The sequence below is a fragment of the Euwallacea similis genome, chromosome 6 (assembly GCF_039881205.1).
Source record: "Euwallacea similis isolate ESF13 chromosome 6, ESF131.1, whole genome shotgun sequence".
NCBI classification, from domain to species: domain Eukaryota; kingdom Metazoa; phylum Arthropoda; class Insecta; order Coleoptera; family Curculionidae; genus Euwallacea; species Euwallacea similis.
In genome coordinates this window covers 4880378-4900867 of record NC_089614.1, presented here as the reverse complement: position 1 = coordinate 4900867, position 20490 = coordinate 4880378, and the positions used below count along the sequence as shown (strand labels likewise).

Genomic DNA, 20490 nt, shown 5'->3' with positions numbered 1-20490 from the left:
ACTAAGATTGATTGTAAAGCGCCCAATCAACAACTACGCGAACGCATACACGTAACAAGAATAACTGATAGACGACAAGTACCGGCAATAAGGGCCATTCTCGACTCTTTTAGTCTATAAAGACAACCAAGACAATTCTGCTTGCTTTACCTTTCCACCACTGTATTGAAACATTTTTAATTTTTTTTTTTTTCATTTTCATTTCGATAAAATGATATATGTATGTATATGTCGGAATAGCGTTGGACACGTTTTTTCATGTTTGAGGAAAGGTATTTTTTAATAGTTAAAGAATGAAAAGACAGACTAGCGAATTTGCTACCCCACGTCCGCTCTTCTGCCCATTATAAACTGCCTATTCTTTATATTAACTGCCTGTTCTTTGTCCATGTTGTCTTAACTTTCCCAATTCTGGTGAGTCCTTCAGAACCGTAGGAAAAGTACCTGCTAGTCCCTATTACAAAGGGACCAATAGTTTAATGTCACTCAAATAATTAGCAAACATGGCCACTTAGGAGCGTCATAGTATTAGTGACCTCGCTCGACATTGCTTTTTCTTAAGAAGGCTATCAGCCTGCCTCTCGTCTTATTGTTTCTTCTAATGTTACATTCGCAAACTTAAGAACTAATAAATCTCCGACGTATACAGGGCGATTTACAACTGAGCTATAAAATTTTAGGGCTAGGGGTGTCATGAAAAACTAAGCCGATTTTGTAAGAAAATTTTTTAGAAAATCGTTAAAATTTTTTCGGAAAAAATTGTTAAAGTTTAATCATTGTATAACAGGACGGCTGTAGTGTTTTAGGTTAACGTACGCCATGGAATTTTGTTGGATACCCTCTCAATCTTACGTGTAATTTATACATAGTTGGGACTGCCACATGTCAATAGTTGGGAGTTGAAGATATGGGTGATCCGACTTAAGGGTACTTATGTTTCACCCGAAATAGAAGAAGCGAGCTTACATGTGTAAGCAATTTTGGCATCATAAATTGTTACCCTTAAGTCGGATCACTCATGTCTTCAGCTCCCAATCATTGACACATGGGAAACCCAACTGTAAATTATACGTAAGGTTGATGAACCTAAAAGGGATTCTGCAGAAAAACGTAAATATTACAGTCGTCCAGTTATACAATGGTTAAAGTTTCACAATTTTTTCGCGGAAAATATAAGGATTTTCCAAAAAATTTTTTTACAAAATCGACTTAGCTTTCCATGACACACCTACCTTTAAAATTTTATAGATAAATTGTAAATCACCCTGTATATATGTCGTCAAAGTAGAACGGGGGAAACCCCGATTGGAAGACTTCGACCTTCCAAGTCCGACCGAAAGATTCCAATCGTCTACGTCCATCATATGTTATAAACTCGATTTGAATTTAAAAATACGCCAATCTTGCATTAAATAAAGGTAAGCCTCTATGTATTTGCTGTCGCGCTTGCCTATAATGAATGCGAGCAAAACTAGCAAATGCCTATTGCACGTTTAAGTTATAATTAATTTTTTATTAATGCATGATTAAATGATTATTAGTAATAACAAAGCAATACTTCTATTATATATGACAGAAAAAGTATACATTTTGTAGTTATTATTTTCTTAAGAGCGCGTTTCCAACATTGAAACCAATTAACGTCCGAATTGTATTATTGGCCTTAATTTTTTTAAATTACCTGTTAATACTTGAATTAAAATTAGTATTTGGTCTCTAAAACTGCGTAAAGATAGATATTAGCCATATGCTCAATATCAAACACATCGCTATTAATAAACTGCTGCAATTTTAAGGGGTTCTAGCAATGAAAGCTGAAACAATTTTAAATAAATGTTTTATTGGATAAGTAATAGGTACGCTACAAATAATAACGGGTGATCATTAAAAAAATGGCACTAGCCAGTTACTATTGACCGTCAAGCGTCCCTGGCAGTGACAATAGACCACAAATAAATTTATCAGAGACATGCCTCCGATATTTCCAGCGTTTACTTGAGGTTTTTTTAAAAATCACCCTTAATAAACTATTACATTTTCGAAGATTTTATGATCCGTAATTAAAAATAAAACCGTGATGCACTTTTGGAGCTTAACTTAAATATTTATAAGTCTACATTGTTAGTAAAATTTTATTTCATTGTCTAATAAAAAGTTTCCACAACAGTCAGGTAATGGAGAAAAACAGTTGCTCATTTACCTTACCAGCAATAATTAACAATGATTCAAATTTGAAGGAAGTAGAAAATTTGAAAATATTTTGTAACTGCTGAGCTGATATAATACAACTAACTCGATCAAAATGGTCTCAATATTATAATACTGAGCACATAATATAATACATTCAATAGTTGCTGTCTTATCTGTAGGTACGATTATTTTATTCACTAACACCTACACGAAATCGTCGGGTAAGATCTTATTAAGTGTTATTTTAAAATTATGAAAATCACACCAAATAATTATATTATCTATATAAAAATATGTTATTAAGAGCTCATTTAATTACTGCGGGATATGTATTAGAAGCCAAATATATGTACCCAATTAAATTCAGCTGGCATGGAAGATGCGAAGTAGCTAATTTTTGTATTTCATATACTGAATTGGAAACATATATCAAGCTGCTAATATTAACCTTACCTGCTATTATTAACCCAATAATAAAGCTTATATCAATCTAATGAGAAACTCATTCAATATTATATTTCACGACTCGTTTTATGGAAATAAAATAAGAGAAACTTCATCTCTAATAACGGGCAAGCAGACATCTAGAAAAATATACGCTTATTTAGAATGTGAAGTTCTTTATTGCGTTTGATTTACTTCGGCAAAAATGCTCATGCACACCCTTTTTTACGATAAGATACGACTACGAAATACGACTTGCACGATTTTAATTCAACGGCAATACTTTTCAAATTGCGTTCTAAGACTACAATTTATGTACAGAAATAATCGTCTGATTAAGGCAACGCTAATAGCGATTGCGATAGCGCTCTCGACTCTATATTGACTGGAAAACATCATGACTCATTATTACACATGTACCTGAAAAATCTCCCAGTCAACTCGTCCCAAGCGTCCTATGGAAATCACCGTAACAGTAGGTCAAAGAATGCCGACAAAAATTGAATTGGAATTGCAAACTGCTCACGAAACCCGTATCAAACTTTTGGATAAAACTGAGATAAGGAAGTATGGTTTTTGTAGCATTAATGAGTAACGGTCGAATAAACAATTAAAATTCATTAATGAATTCATTAAATGAAGTCTTTATCAGTTTGGAACCTGTATTTAGAACCAATTGAATATTACTCATAATCATTTATTCAGTTAATAAAATGGTTATGAAATTTGATGTCTAGAAATTACATAACACAGAACAATACCTCTAATTAAAAACGTGTGAATCAATTGAAAATAAATATTATTTGGCAACACAGTAACCCAATATCTCCAAAAATTACACCAGGAGGCCCAAAGATATTCCTAAACGGGTTATCACTGGCTTAAAACTTAACATACATGAGTAGTATGTATTTATATATAGCATATAAAATTGAATATCTACAATTGCCAAAAAAAAGCCTAAAAATAATAAATTATAAACGTAAAATATAATTTATATTCATTTATATATATAAATATATACATATATATACAATTATATATTTAAATGTATATAAATTAATGTTTTATAACCTATATAATATTCTTTCACAAACTGAAGGCTTAATGGCACTGGCAAAGCACTTCCGGTCTAGTTCTCTAAAGTTCCAGGCACCTGAAATCTTTGTCAGTGAAATTACTCAAATTATATAGAATTACCCTAGAAATAAGTACCCTAAATGCAGAGACAAATAAAATTTATTCAAATATGAAGAAAATCAATATAAACATGGATCCACAAAAAGCTTCGTTGCTGAGATAAGTACAGAGCATTAAAGATTACTTTAAAAAAAAAGCAAAATTGAATTGAGCTGCATTTAGTTTGACAAATTTGTATTTTGTAAAATGTGTAATTTTGTAAAAGGCGAAAGATTTGTAGTTTTGTCTTCAAACAAGACGGAAAACAAATTGACTGATCAAAAGACTGAGTGAAAGTTTGAATAATATAACCTTATGAGTTATTATGTATATCAGTCCTGTTGGTAGTTTCTTCAGACCAAGCAAAACTGACGACAAAACGTTACATTTAGACAAAACATAAAAAATAAAACTACTTTAATGCGCAATTTTATCATTAAATTCATATACTTAATAACATTTAAAAATGTCTAACCCATATGTTTATATTGATTTTCTTAATATTTGGTCAAGTTTATTTGCCTTTGTATTTGTCGATATTTATATCTACAGCATCCTGTACAATATGCTCAAAGAAAAAAATTAAATCACTTAAAAAAAGACTGTTATTCTCTCTATGGATGTAAACCAAATATACTGATTGCTAATCAAAATATATACATACATAATGATAATAAAAATTAACATAATAAACTTTATGATTGGTGTCTCTTAAGAAGTAAAGAGACTTAAATGACTTGTTTAAGATATTACAATAGCCTATTATACGGGGTGTCCCAAATCAAATGTACAGTAAGATATTAGTTATTATTACTAATCGAAAATTGAAATTTTGAACATTAATATGACATAATGAAAATAATATTTAGCTGATGTCAAATGTCATTTTATGATGGGCAGGAATTAGCACCATCGTAAATGGTTGAAACTACAAGGTATATTTTCCATTCGACATGGAAATATGCTTCAAATTATCTTGTCAACAACCTATTACACTTACTTTTTAATAACCCAATTACATATAAATCCACGTTTTACGATATTTGAACTTTTTTTCTTCCAATATACCAATTAAATTTCAAAAAGTTAATCACAATTTCTTTATTTTTGAGTATTCCTGAAAAAATAATATTAATTACCTCCTTACAGATTTATTTTTGGTAGATGCGAATTAATTTAATACATTTTTAAAATTTTACTAAGTAAATTTTTTTTATGTTATTTTTTCAATAGACATTCATGCTTAAAATTTAGTTTTTCTTAGTTGTAAATAGTAAAATTAAAAAAAAGATTAAATTAAGTTGTATCTGCCAAAAACAAATTTGTTGTCATATCAGGAATATTTCAAAAAGAAAAAAATAAACGCATTATTTTTCGAAATTTGATTTGTAAACCACAAAACGTAAATATATGGGTTTCAGGAATGATATCGGATTATGTCCATTAGATTTGGGTCATCCAATATGTAGATAAAAAAAAATCCTTTATTTTAGTGACCAAAATTGTTTTAAATTCGAGAAAAACTACCAACACCCAAGGCTAATAACCCAATGGAATGAGCCCGTTTAAATTCAAATCGCTGGGCTGGTCTTTCAAAACTTTACATCGGATTTCCAATCACGGTGTAGACAGTTTTTGACACAAGTTAAGCTTTATACTTCATAAAATAAAATGATTACTAAGGGGTTGTAGTAAATTCTTATGGTGATGTCTTGGCTTTCTGAAAACCAAGGGAGACTGGACAAATAATAAGCTATGAACTCACTAAACAAGCGACCTGTAAAAAACTCGATAAGCACACAATAAATCCCACATTATCCGACGGCTGAGGAAGTCCCATTGAGCGAGTTATCGAAATTTCGCGTAAAAGATATGACAGCCGACGTTATAACTCCATATCTTCAGCTTCATTTTCTGAGAAATCTGACATACTTGACTCACTGTCTGAACTAACATTTTCACCACTTCGGAGGGCTTCTTCTGTAGCATATTTTCTCACATATTCTATTTCCAGGATAATATTTAAAAAACATTTAAAAAATTAATAAAAATCCCTCATACCTGAAACCTTTTTCTTGTATTCTTCAGGCTTGTGAAGGTACATGGCAGCAGCATCTCCATTAAGTGGATCAATGGGATTTGGATAAGTTAATAGTTGTGGTAAAAATGACTCAAATATATTAGACAAGTCTGGAAACATAATATTATTTTTGAGTACCTACCAAATTACGTTGTATCAGAGGTTCTACTATTGCTATCTTTAAAATAGAAATATATTTAACTGATTCATAAAGAGTGCAATATTGGAACCCTCATTTGCACGCTGTATGACGAGTTTTTACCATATAAAGCTGTCCAAGCTTGGTTGATAACATCAAGACACACAGTGCCTGAAACTTCATCAATGTTGGGATGATACACCCTGTTCATAAATCCTATGCTAGGTGACTTAAATGGGTAGTGCTCAGGCAGATGAACTCTTACTTTCCAAATTCCACCTTCATAAGGAGCTAAGTAAGATAAAATTATTATGAATTTGAATTTTGAAACTGTGACTATTATGTGGTACAATACTTCGGCAAATTAATAATAATTTTTTTCCGTCGACTGAGTATTAACAAGACTGAGTTTTATTAATATTATTCTCTTAATATACACAAAATATTTCATTAATGACCTCCATTAATGTATAATACGAAAACTTAAAACTTTTTACGTAAAATATGCAAAACGAATATTAAAGTGCCTGATAGCGTAAATTTGCTACCCAGACTCATTACGGATCTACCGTTTAATAGAAACATTGCAACATTCACTTTTTTATATGCAAATAGTCAAATTTTTATAAAATGAATATAATTGCATTTCACTACAACTTAGTGATAAATGGAAATAAAAATATAATTCGCCCTATTTTTAAAAAGTATAGTTTATTTTTACGTCTTATATGAATTATGATACGTAGGTAAATACCTATTAGAATACAAACCCTTTGTAAATTAGACGACAGAATGAAATAAAATAATATTCGATACACGTTCGTTAAGTATTGTTGCTGTCGCTCGATCCTTGCTTGTTGTAATAAACCACCTTCTTAACTTGTGACGTAAATAACTATTATCTGTTGCTTTTTTACCCAAGCAGCAGGTGTAGGTATGGTATGTCAAGTGCATAATTTTGCATTTTTCGCAAGTCCACCTGTGGTTTATTAGTTATATATAATTTTTTAAAAGGGTGCCAATAAAGATGCAATTATTGGTGGAATACCAGGGTATTGAAGTTTCAAAAAAGCTCTCGATGCTTTCTGCAGAATTTCTAGAGCTAATAATCATTTAAAATTTGCGTACATTCCTAACGTTGAGGACGTAAACAATATGTCATCTCATTTAAAGCTGCAAATCTTCTGGGCGATAGTTACTATGGGACATAAATAAAAAACAACTACCACAGATTTTCAGCATTGCCTAAGATGATATGTTATTTAGACCCTTAACCCTTAACCCATCAGGTGAGATTTTTTTTCACAAACACCCACCTGGTGTCTGATAGACTACTCATTTTGCAAACAGTAAAGCAACCATTTTTTGAAAATTTATTAATGTTTTATGAATACAGGAGTAACAAACGACCCTATTTTTACATTATAAATATAAAAAAATACGTTTTATTTCTTAATGTTATAAGAATTAATAATAAAAAAAATTACTAGCTAATTTTATGAACATATTCTCAATTTTTCAAAAATGTCTAAAACTTTATTTTTATTTTTTAATATTTTAACACAAAGTTATTCAGAAAGAATTGCTTTAAAACATGTAACTCAAAAATAACATTAGATATGGAAGATTTTTTTTCCAGCAAGGGCTAAAGATCCCTTTTATTTATACATGTATTACATAATGGTTTCGAACATTATAAGCAAATTGCTTTTCTACACTATACACATAAATACTTTGTCATACGGTGCTTTATGGGTGGGCACAAATGACATTTCCTACGTTTGTCAAACTTAAGTCCTTCGTCATCTGGTGATAGATTTACATCTGATACCCCCAAAATCCTGGCAACACATCGACTCTGCCAAGGGCCAAGTCACTGATAACACTAATATAAGTGGCGAGAGAGTCATGATGTCTTAAGAGTACGCGTGAATACTTTCACCTATAGGTTCTCACGGTCATACTAAAACATCCCTTAAATTGAGCGATTTATGTGTTTTTGGTTATCTCTTAGATTCGAAATAAGTAACATGTGGTGAATTGAGTGGGTATCCAACACAATTTAAATCGCACAAATCACCATGTGTAGTCTGGCAGACTATGTTCCATACGTTTACTCTGATAATTTTTATAAAAATGGTCATAAAATAATGCCGATCGCGGGACACATAGTGGACCAATTGAAGCGAGATTAGATGTACTGACAAATTTTGGGGTAGTTTCATTAAGGATATACAGCGCGATTATTTTATTGGGAAGTCTGTGAGATACCACATGGCGGGTTAAGGGTTAATGCCAACTAATAGTTGACATGAATTTGAAGTAAATAACTGATTCATTCTAAGAGCTGTACTGAAAATATTGAGAGACTTTTTGAAACTTGAACAACTTGTTATCATCGATAAGACATTTTTCAATTTATTCTTCATAACACCCTTGAATTTAACAAGATTTCGCACTTTCCAATCATACGTTTTAGTAACACCCTTTATAAAATATGTAAGTAGTTGAATCTGTGATTTTTCATTAAGTCACAATAGCTCCACCTTTTTCAATGAGGCAACCTTTTAATCCTTTTATTTTATGGCGTATTCTGGCACCAGCATCCTTGTTTTGATATGTAATATGTGACATCTGACAACATGTAAGATTCGGCGACCACATTGGCGCATTCAATACGTACTTTTTAAACGTCGGACTTCCGAACTCAGCTTTAGTGACGTCGATGATTGCTTGCACCTGACCAATCACAAAACCTATATATGCTTCACACATTTTATATGTGTCATTTATGAAGGTTTTAATCTTTGACATGGGAGTTCTCAATCTGTGTCTTTAAAATTTAAAGTAAAAATGATTTGCAACTTTTTGGCTTTTAGCGATGCAGTCGACGGAAAATCTTGTGACTAACATCTATATTAATGAGAGATTTATAATTGTAACTTTTTCAACAGTCTCTATTGTTAATCAATGTCATTAATGGACTCACTCCTTAAAAACTATTTATAGATATTTTTGTTACATATCAAACTTTTCTGAATTTAATTGTATCACAATTCTTTCGTTCTAGGTACTTAGAAATGTGAGGTTTGAACTTGTCATGGGCATAATCTTATGATATGTTTTTAGGTTCTCCCTCAACATGCAAGATAATTTGGTCTCCAATAACAATAATAAGACAATAAATAGATACTCAATTAGCTGAAAAATGGGAGATCCACTTACTTATTAATAGATATGGTAAATGTAAACAAACTTACTTCCACGAGGTCCATAAAATTTGACGCAAAATTCATTGAGCCCCCCAAGGATCGTCACCTCGTGTTTGCTCTCAATGCTGAGAACAAAGTTAAAGAAAATTCAAAAATAAAAACAAGCATATTGTTGACGATCAGCTGTAAATGAGCAAATGCTTTAAAAATAGTCTGAGAATTGGAAATAGATGTACTCAACAACGACTCGAGACAAAGGGATTGAAAGGGGTTCAACTTGGGAGCCCACCACATCTGACAATCAGCTGACATTTCAGTGTTTACATTTTTCACAAGGCACAAAGGAAAAAAGGATACAGTTTAATAACGTCAGTGTCCATTCGTCTCTTGCCAGCACTTGGGGATGACATTTTAGATTGTCATAAAAACGTAACCATTAATTTGTTTAACGTAGAAATGATTTTGAGACGCGTAATTTAAACAATGACCCAGGAAATTACAATTTCTCGTCCTCTGCACTACACTACACCATTCGTCGCACGACACTTTCAAGTTTAGATCCACAAGCAGCGCAGGTCTTTTCCCTTGCTAAACAACTGATTTTTACTCCTTCTGATGCCATGTTGCCAAATGAATATCATCATTTTCTCAATTGGTATAAACATATTTAAAAGAACATTCATTTTATATTTTGTTATTTAACTTAAATACCTCTATGACGTTTCTCCATTACTCCAAACTTTATTTCAAACCAATTTTTTAACCTCCTGCTAAATGTGTATTATCTATAATAGCTATTCAAGTTTAGTTGCTTAAGCCCGCATTATACCAACAATTTCTTCACGAATTAATTTGCGAATTAATATATAGTTTTAGACTGACTTTTAGATAGCTAACAAGAGAAATTATAACGATATTTTTGCCAACTGTAACAATTTTGGTGGCTATCGTTATGAAATGCTTTGTCGCAACGATCACAAGCTAAGCCAGGTGGCAATAAATAATACAATTGAAGCAAATTGGCAATGATGTACAAATCTTCTTGTTCAGAGACGGACTTCGGACTTGCGCTAATTTTGACGTCACTACTAGTTGTATGCTCCAGTAGTTCTCGTTTATTTTTGAAAATCCTCCCTTGACCTGCACACATCTCCTTTATTAAAATAATTGAATTGCATTAAATGCATGAATGCGTTTTTTGAAAAAATAAATCCCATGTCCAACTTCAAGAAACCGTTGAAATATCAGGGGCACGTCTTGGATAAATTCATCTGCTACTATCTATTTGTCAGATGTTTAATGATAAACAGAAAATTGCTTAATCAACGCCCTACGTTTAGGGATCACGGTTTACTGCGCGTTTTTTTTTAATGATTCACACTCGTTCTGTTGAATATTAAAAACGATATGTGAAATATGCTAATTCAAACCTAATACAGAATACTCGTTCATATTCGATTAAGAATTCAGGTCGTAATTATTGTAATTCATTCCTCCGGGAAAAATAGGTCAAGGGATCCTTCACCTGAAACTCTGATATTCATCATTAACCCCTATGTCGCCCTCTATGAGTACAGAAAAAAAGAGATCTTTAACACACAATCGTACATTTGTTTAAATAGAAATTTGCATCGTTAGATGGCAGCAGAGTTTTAAAATGGCATGGTATCTTTTCAAAAAAGAGGTTATACATTTAAAAATTATTTTAATTTCAATATTCAAGTTGACAATATCATACATTAGATCGTAACGTTATCGACGTTTAGAGGTCATTTATGTAATAGTACACACAGCTTACTACTTGTTGAAACGATTGGTATTCAGCTCCTCTCTTAAAATGGCACCGTTAGAAGCAAGAAAAGAAGCCGCCCCTGAAACTACGACTGGTTCCACCCCAGGCGTGAATGCAGTCCTATTGGGCCCCCCTGGTTCAGGGAAGGGCACCATGGTATGTGAAAATAAATTTAATTCAAACATTTCTAATAACAGCAAATTTTCCAGGCTGCCTGGTTAAAAGATAAATTTTGTGTGTGCCATCTTTCGACAGGTGATATGTTAAGGGCTGAGATATCTTCAGGGTCAGACTTGGGCTCCAAATTGAAAAAAGTAATGGACGAAGGCAAATTAGTTAGCGACGATTTAGTGGTGAACATGATAGACAAGAACTTGGATAAAGCAGAGTGCAAAAATGGGTTTTTGCTAGATGGATTCCCAAGGACTGTTGTACAGGCTGAAAAGGTACTAATCATTATTTAACCACTAACTGCATTATCATTAGAAGTTTGCACATTTTAGCTTGATGACTTGCTAGAAAGAAGACATACCCATCTTGATGCAGTGATTGAGTTTGGAATAGATGATAATTTGCTTTTCCGCCGTATCACTGGCCGCTTAATTCATCCAGCTAGTGGCAGATCCTATCATGAAGAATTTGCTCCTCCAAAAAAGCCTATGATAGATGATCTTACTGGGGAGCCTTTAATAAGGAGATCAGATGACAATGTGGAAGCATTGAAAAAAAGATTGACAACATATCACACTCAAACTAAACCACTAGTGGACTATTACCAAATTCGGGGTATTCACTATTGTATAGATGCCTCTCAGGCAGCTAAAAATGTTTTTAAAAATATTGATAGTATTTTTATTAAGAAAGCTACTGCCAGGCTCTCTTCCAGATTATAAACAGCTGTATATTTCCACTTGTTAATTCCATTATTCAATTTGCATAGTCATGGTATTTTAATTTTTACTCCATAGTGGCGTCTGAAATATTACTTATTTTGGCAATATTTTTCTATAGTTGTATTAAGAAATACTTTTGAATGGTAATAATTATTTAATTAGACCAGATATAGAAGTTTTTCTTTAAAAGATCCCTTGATACAATTCTCAAAAACCTTAAATTACTGCCTGTCATGTTTGGCATGACATAAGGGGCAAATATTAAGCAGTTCCATTTTTCTTTGAAATGCTGGATGCTTGCACACTCTGCAGGACCAAATAGGAGCTCCCACAATAGATAAACCAGTGGCTATACAAGTGGGAAAATGAATCTTACAGCTTGTACAGGCAGTATTCCTGTGAAATTAGAGTTAGTAAGAAATTTTAAATAAATAAATCAACAATCTAATCATCAAACAATCATAGGAGATTAGTTAGATAACTTGAAAACTCTTACCAATCATCAACGCTATTTTTGCAATTGTCACACTTTATCAGCTTCTTTTTTATATTTATGGGCTCATTTTGCCTAAAAATATCCCAAGCTAGTTTACAGTACTGTGCCTTATCAAGAGATACAATCTGTAACATAAATTTACAGTTAACTATTTTCTGAACATTTCAAATAAAGAAAATGCTTCACCTCGTCCAGAGATTTCACCTTCATAAGTGCTTTGGAACAAATAGCAAATGACCTATCTAGGCAAGCAGTAAGGGACAATAAAGAATAAATGTCACATTCGGGGATAAAGTCTGTATACTCTTGCAGCTTGAAAGAAATGCACAATGCATCATGGATTTTCCCATTGTAGAGTTGATGTTGAGCCAAAATATAGTAATGGTATGCTTCAGCTCCACGCCAAGCATTTTCGTATAGCAATGGGTCATAACTAGACGTATCACCTAGCAAAAAGCTATAGCTACCATACTTGGTACTGATTTTTTATTATGTTACCTGCGTTTGTACCACTTTTATGCATTTCGACCAAGCGCGCTGCGTACACATAATGCTTTTTAATCTTAACTAGGTTTTTGTTGGGTTTCTTAGCTTCTAAGTCTGCCAACTAAAATCATATTGAAAGGTAATTTCAAAGAAAAAACATCATTGTACTACAAACCCGAAAAGCCTGCTCAGCAGCTCTCAAGTAGAATTTAGCTTGAATGTTTATTTCAATAGCTGTCATAACTTGCTTTTGATCAATTAAATGATTAGTATACTTAAGCAACAAATCTGATATTTTAGTGATATTGTATTTTTTAGCTAAGTCTATTGCAACGTCCCACCGGTTATGCAGAATGCATAAATCAATTGCAGATTTTACTTTTCCCACCTAAATTAAGAGTGATAACCAAATTTGTAATTGGCTATAGCACATAATAAGAAAACATTATAGAAGAGCGAGCAATGCTTAAGCAATCCTTAGGGCTCCTACAGATGGACAACTTGGTCGCATCATTGAGTATATAGTACCATTCGGTCACTAAAACATATCTCACTTAAATTCATTGATTTTAAATTAACCTATCCAGTCAAGTCAATCGCGCACGAATTTCCTAAAGAATAACGAATCCCAGCTTCCATTAGAAACGTCTATACATTCACACGTGCGATTCTAGTGGCATCAGTGGTATTGAGTAGTACGAATAAATACAATAATTATTATACACTTTTATTTTACTGTATTATACTGTATATATCAATATACAGAATAACCCAGATGTTAATTTTTGCATTATTAGGTGCATCGATATAAGTCAACGTTTTCATCGAAGGGGACTACGTTATAGAAAGGCAAAAAATAAATTTCTTCAGAATAAATCTTTCTGGAAAAGTATTACCATTTGGTTAAATATGTCTTATATAAAAAATAACAATTTTCAATATAATAATGATAATAATAATAATGGATTTGGCCTTTGGACTTGAACTTTGGCTTGTCTATTGGTAATAGTCACTTGCGCTAGTATCTTTTCAAAAACCTTTTTGATGCAATGCGTATGATTTAGCCTCAAATTGCCTGATTACACCTTACAATGAATATTGGATTCCGTCTATTGCAGGGAAGTCACCAGCGACAGCATCAACCTACTGTACGCCAATATAATAATAAACTAAAGAATAACAATAAAATAAGAGCAAGATCTAAAATAATATGTTTGAAAGGAGAAAAATTATTTTATAATCAACTATCAGATGAATAGAACGTCTCTCAGCGTCAAAAGAAGTAATATTCAAAAAGTACTGATATGAACTATGCGAAGCAAGTAATCATTATGTACAGGCTAAGTGGATGAAAGAAAAAATTGAAGGTTATAAACAGATCATCGCACCGAACGGATATTTCATCTCTAAATCTGAATTAGCAGCGACTATAAAAACAACATATAATTTGAAACGTCCAGGAACTAATATTTAAAATATCTGGTATAAATAATTTACACTTATCCATAAATATCTAACACGCCAAATAAATAAAATATTTAAATGCTCAAACTTCCTGCCGGCATTCGTCATAAAATTCCTCTATCTCTTACAAAATCGAAAAAAAACAGAATACTCGAAATCCTTCAAATTATAAATTTATCAAAAGAAACTCAAATAAAATATGTGTGAATAACACGGCGAAATGAGCGTTGTAAGATCGCTTTTTTTGAGTGCCAGTTTAAGCATTGCATCGGACTTTTATAATATTTCCTTATTCTATGATTATAGTCTTAAATACTTTGATATAAGCTTTAACTGCCTCCATATGAACTGCACTTGAGGCAAACATATCTCCAATTTTTTCTAAAAGAGGATCCTCCTCTGGAAGCTGTTCAACAATTATTTCCAAATTTTTCCAATCTTCCAGATGATAATAGCAATCTATGATCTTAGAGATATTCTTTGCCAATTCATAGTATTCAATAGCCGAACCCCTTAAACAGTTATCTCTTACAGGCCCGTGTGGGGAATAAAAGTAATAATGTTAAATACCAGTTATTGAAATGATAAAAATAATCCGCAGTGGAGTTGTAAGCAGTCTTTAAAAGGTAATCAGGAGCAGTAGCCCCGTTTTTCAAAATTTGAATTACCCTGAACCAATCCCCCAAAGTTTGACGTAAATTTAACGCCAAGTCGCTATAAAAAAAATAGAGAATTGAATTATATCTATTTTTTTAAAGAATTCTCTGAAAACCTTCTATCAGCCTCCATGTAAATTTTTTCAGCCTCATCGAAATTCTTAAAATACGTAGCTACACGAGCCTTTCTTATCGCATCGTTGCTAATATTCCTTAGTTTTTTAACAAACTGTACTTTTGCATAATCTTTAGCTCTCACAAAGCAGGCATCTGCATTATTCAAATTCATTTCTTTTAAAGCTGCTTCGGCTACCAGTGTCCTAAAATTTTTAATATTTTAGAAACAGCAAAATTTCTACGGGAATTTACCAGAGCCTTGGATGTCGGTTATCCTCAACGAACTGAGCTGCTTCATTGATGCCGACTTTCTCCAAAAGCTGCCTTGTATCCCTTAGACTTTTAATTTCCAGTTTTATCAAATAATCTTTGCTTGGCTTTTCAGGATTGTCAATCACTTCATCTAGTAAAACCGTTTCAACTTCTAAGTCCTGAAATTTGTTATTTTCATGCACCAAACAACCCAATCAAGAAACACCGACATTGAAGCTGCAAATATACCCTGAACAAGCGACAGGCTCCTCAGGATAAATGCCTTTAAAGATATACATTCTAGTTTTTTCCATTATAGCCAAGAGCTGAGGGTTGTCAGAAGCCCAGCACATTGCCCATACATCTTTTCTCTCCAGCTTACTTCCTTCAGTACTTGTGGATGGCCTTCCTGAACCTTCAGATATGTCTAGAATGGTCATTACTCCTGATACATCAATCACTGACAGCCTCCTAAACATAACATCTTTATTATTGAACTATGCTATAGCTCTACTAAGGTACTTCAGATTTAAATCGGAAAAATTTAACAGGCTATAGAACTCAGACACAATTTCAGGAAAAATATCTATAATTTTACACACATTTAGCCTTGATGATTTACACTTGACAAGAATATAATTACCACCTGCAATTTAGCTTCTTTTTTATGATTAAAAAATAGTTACAGATAAAGAAAAAAATGCAAATGATAAAACAGTTTTTGAATTGAATAAGGAATTTAATATTCCTGAACCGAACAGTCAGTGTCGTACCACAAAAAAATTAGATGATTAAAAGATGTCTGATCCTAGGAATATCATCAGCTTCGCATAGTTTGACGGGTCTAATGGTGAAGGTTATAAAAGTGTCCATAAACTAAAAATTTCAGAGAAATATCTGAGAAACCGTAGGAGGTAGAAACAAAAAAACTAATCAAAAATTGAAAATTTATCACTTTATATTTTAATAACGAAGCTTTGAAACATATTGGTTCATATGAACGTTTTTCTTTATTTTTGGGCGTTCGATCTTCTGTTAAAATTGTCCGAAAATCTGAATTGTCTGGCATAATACCACTTACGAAGAATTGCAATTGAGCACTATTTTATGAGGCCTGGTTGCTATTTTGTAGCGGTTAGTTAAAACAATATGAGGCAGGACATAATAGTGAATTAGCCCAGATTCTCTTCCAATTATAAGGCAGGTGTCTGTAGATGTTAGACAACAAATTGGATCAATGGTTTGATGCGTGCTCACTGTATTTTTACAGGAACTGTCAAGATCTTGAATAATTTCCACCGCTCCCGAAGGATTATCATCAATGTGATATATTCGCGATCGAGCTGCTCCCACTGAAATTTTCTCTGCATTTAAATGCTAATATCATAAACAAACCTTACCACTAATTGACTTTGGAGTTTTATAATGCCAGACTACAAAATTGTTCTTTGAAGCAGCGAAAACTTGATATGAGTTCATGGCAACTGCTAATGGTTCAATATTAATGTATTTTCCATCTACTGGAGTGCCCAAAGTATTGTATAGTATCAAGGCATATTTGCCAATATTATCTGCATCTGACTGAGTTGCAGTGATGCAGTGATCTCCGTAAGATGATATAGAATAAAGGGTGCTAACCCATCTGGTATGACACTTAAAATTTGCAAATTACAGCTTAAGTAGGAAATTGGGGATACTTAAATACCAAATTATTAGTGGTGTCCCAAAAAGTAATGCAAATCCCAGATCTTCCAGGTCTACAAGAGGTGTAGACTACAGTCTTTTTAAAATAGCACCATTTATAATCAGGACGAATATTGGCAAAATACACAAAAGAATCGACAGCTAAAGCAACTCGCAAAGAACCACCTTCCCATACACAACAAGATATTGAAGAACCTGGTACTCTCAATGTTCTCAGATGCTTGAAATTTATACTTTATTTTTAACTGTTAAAATTTAATCTCTATTTACTGAAGCTTACCTCTCCAAATGGATTATAAAATTGTACCATATTTATGCCTTTTTCCTCTGAAAACTGTTTACCACAAATAGCTAACAAAGAACCATTGTGATTCCAACTACAATGCACCACAAACATTTTAGTATCAAATAATACTGGATCTGAAATTTATTCATGTCTATGTCTCCATACATAATCAACTAAACAATTACTTACTAGAATCATTTTCACTTCTCATAAGTTGAGCTTTTCCACTCTCAAAACATATAGCCAAAGTAGGGCACATGGAATGCATGAAGCCTCCAGCTCCATTGTACCAATCAATCCCCACAATTGGTATGGAATCATATTGGATATCATGGCAAAAAATAGTCAATTTCATAACAAAATTTCCTTGATTATCATATAAATGAAGTTGGCCAGTTTTCAAGGCAAATAAGAGAAGCTTTCCATCTGGAGACCACTGAACCCCACAAAGAGGAACATGTTTCAACTCCTTGCCCCAAATTCTATTACCTCCCACACAACCCACAATTACTGCCCCATCTTCATAGATTATGCAAATTTTTTGTCCGTCGCTACTCCAGTCCATGCCTACCACTGTTGACTTCTTGCGGTTATTAATCATTTCTTCATACCATGCCCCCTAATTTATTATATAAGTATACAAATTAATTATTGAAATAACTTTAAGGCACCTTATAAAGCATCCACACAATAATGACTCCATGAGAGTCACTTGTGGTAAGCTTTTTGTGGGGCTCATTCCAAGTTAGAACTCTAATAGTATCAGTATGGCCTTCAAGTGTTTGATTCATCGACAAATTACTTGTTGCAGCAAGCTTCCTACTCTTTAGGCCACTATCAGAACCTTTAGTAAGTGTCTATTATATTTTGAAATTGAGTACCCTTAAAAATTTACCTGAATCCAGTTTAAGAACTTTCAAAAGTCCATTGTCCCCGCCGACTGCTATGTAGCCATCATTTTTGTTCCAGTCCAGGGAATATATTCTTGTGTTATTGGGGATTGCAATCTGTCAAGGAGAAATTGGCGAGTTTTATGAAATATTGGAGTATTAAATTACCTTTTTGCTTAGATATAAGAACATTTTGTGGTATTTTATCTTGTGGGTTTTGAAGATTTAATTTCAGTACGTTTATTTATGTTGATGTTGACTTGTTGCCATGGCAATGACCTGATGTGTCAATTTCAAACGTGGCTGATAAATTCTCACCTTATTTTAAAGATGGCTTGTTAATGAAATGACGTCATAAGATTATGAATTCAAAATTGTAAAACGAGAATCTATATAATACTAACTCGTCAAGTTTAAAATGTAATAGTATTCATTACATGAACGAACATTCTTTGCTAGTAAAATATAATTTATATATTTGAGGAGCCATAACCTATTATTTAATTAAGTCTTATTATTACGAAGTACTAGTATTACGTCTTTTCAGAAAATGCCGTATTTTCATCGCGCATTCACATTTTAAGTCCTTACATGAATAAACTATTAAAAGATTTAACAATATTTCAATCACGTTTTAGCTAAAAGAAAATAAAATTCAGAAAATATATAAATTTAAAAAAATCAGACAATCTCATTTATATCTACCTATACTTATGTAGAATAAATTTCAATATAAAAACTTGTTACTACGCGTAGCCTACCTTACTATGGTCCTTATCGTTTGATGAGAAATAAATCTATAGTAATTTTAATTATTACAGTAAATCTAAAACAATAAAAACTCATCTTAATATAGCTAATTAGGTCAACTTTTTCATCTCATTATTGTATAGAGAGTTAATATTAACTTGAACACAAAAATTCATTTTTGGCACCTCAGTCCCTGTCAGACTTGAGAAGTTAGGTCCATCTTGGTGTATTTATTTTCTGTGCGCTTGCAGAGAAGCATTTGGCAAATATAGAGGCAGTTAGAACCATAGCAAATGGCTGCTAATATTAAAACACCCAACACGATTATGGCAGCAGTCTTCCAGTTCGCTGTAGTCTGAGCTTTCAAAGGCGCGGGATTATAGTCTGAAATTTTATATCCATAAAATTTATCGTTATAAACATTTTTATGATCTTAAACAATAACAAAATGTACATATGTTTCATATGAAGTGTATACCCATGGGCAATTAATGATAAAATGTAAATTTCACATGTCATAATAAGGCGGTAAAAGTATCGGTACTACCAATTTACAGGCAGTAGCAATATCCTCTTAGGTTTTCTAAGATTTCCAAGATTGAACCACTCTGTACACCTACATATGTATAAACATCATCAGATATGCTCATAAATGCCACGTATTCGTAATTTAATCTAGGAAGGAAATGCTAGAGAGTCTGTTCCCACAATAATCCTGAGTTGAAGGGATTACTCATGAGAATTCAAAGAAAATTTAGAAATCGGTAAAATTAGCGGGCATAGATATACGGGATATAACATAATTAATGTTTAGATTATACTCATTATCTTATAGGAAGTGCTAACTTGATAAAATGCCGCTTGTTTGAAACAGAGTTAGTCAAAATAATATCTCAACAAAGGAGACAGAATTGTTACATGTTTGCCTAGCAAATAAACACTAACAAAAACCTGCTAATAAATTAATGGGTGTGTATTGTGTGATAATGGAAAAATTGGCAAAATTTCCTGCTACAGTCACAGTTCAATTAGCTAAATAATTCTGATACTTAGTGTTTTTAAATAATAGCAATATATGCTATGAAATTATATTATATTAAATACATATTTACACATTTCAAATTGGATAAAGTTCATATATTACTGGTAAACGCGTATATCTATTGCAGGTATTGAAATGCATAAAATTATTGTCAGTTAATGCTGAATATTTCAAAAAAAACCCTAAGTGGTTAAGTATACCTACATACATTAAAAAATCTTTTCTTACCCCTTTCATTATAATTGTAGTAGCCTCTTCTTTGAAGCAACACTTCGAGGGGAAAGAGTCCTAAGAAGCCTGAAAGAAGCATTATTAATTAAGGCTCTTTCCACCACTTGTTGAATTAAAAATGCGAAATCTGCACTTACATATAAAGAAAATAAACGTTTTATTCTGTTTTAGCATTTTCTTGTCACTC

General features: G+C 32.5%; 3 protein-coding genes across 4 annotated transcripts; 1 reads left to right on the top strand and 2 right to left on the bottom strand.

The window, feature by feature from the left end:
- Positions 1-1820: 1820 nt before the first annotated feature.
- UbcE2H (ubiquitin conjugating enzyme E2H) lies at positions 1821-9853 on the bottom strand. 2 transcript variants are annotated; one of them, XM_066390789.1, is made up of 5 exons: positions 9602-9853; positions 9293-9369; positions 6156-6323; positions 5875-6003; positions 1821-2774 (listed from the first exon to the last, which is right to left on the bottom strand). In XM_066390789.1, exons 1-5 carry the CDS (start codon positions 9652-9654, stop codon positions 2722-2724), a joined length of 480 nt encoding a protein of 159 aa, XP_066246886.1. In that variant the 5' UTR covers positions 9655-9853; the 3' UTR covers positions 1821-2721. The 2 variants fall into 2 exon arrangements, with proteins under 2 accessions (XP_066246886.1, XP_066246885.1); XM_066390788.1 differs by having other exon boundaries at positions 2056-5817; positions 9602-9851.
- Positions 9854-10921: 1068 nt separating this feature from the next.
- Positions 10922-12079, top strand: Ak2 (Adenylate kinase 2). Its single transcript, XM_066390771.1, has 3 exons — positions 10922-11192; positions 11246-11482; positions 11540-12079. Exons 1-3 carry the CDS (start codon positions 11082-11084, stop codon positions 11927-11929), a joined length of 738 nt encoding a protein of 245 aa, XP_066246868.1. The 5' UTR covers positions 10922-11081; the 3' UTR covers positions 11930-12079.
- Positions 11070-18560, bottom strand: Oseg4 (intraflagellar transport protein Oseg4). Its single transcript, XM_066390769.1, has 18 exons — positions 18449-18560; positions 18286-18397; positions 18062-18234; positions 17580-18009; positions 17385-17524; positions 17106-17324; positions 16801-17053; positions 16482-16752; positions 15631-15871; positions 15401-15579; positions 15148-15351; positions 14946-15089; positions 14692-14887; positions 13087-13299; positions 12924-13032; positions 12612-12871; positions 12426-12550; positions 11070-12325 (listed from the first exon to the last, which is right to left on the bottom strand). The coding sequence occupies exons 1-18, from the start codon at positions 18470-18472 to the stop codon at positions 12151-12153; spliced, it is 3468 nt and encodes a 1155-aa protein (XP_066246866.1). The 5' UTR covers positions 18473-18560; the 3' UTR covers positions 11070-12150.
- Between the last annotated feature and the right edge of the window lie 1930 nt (positions 18561-20490).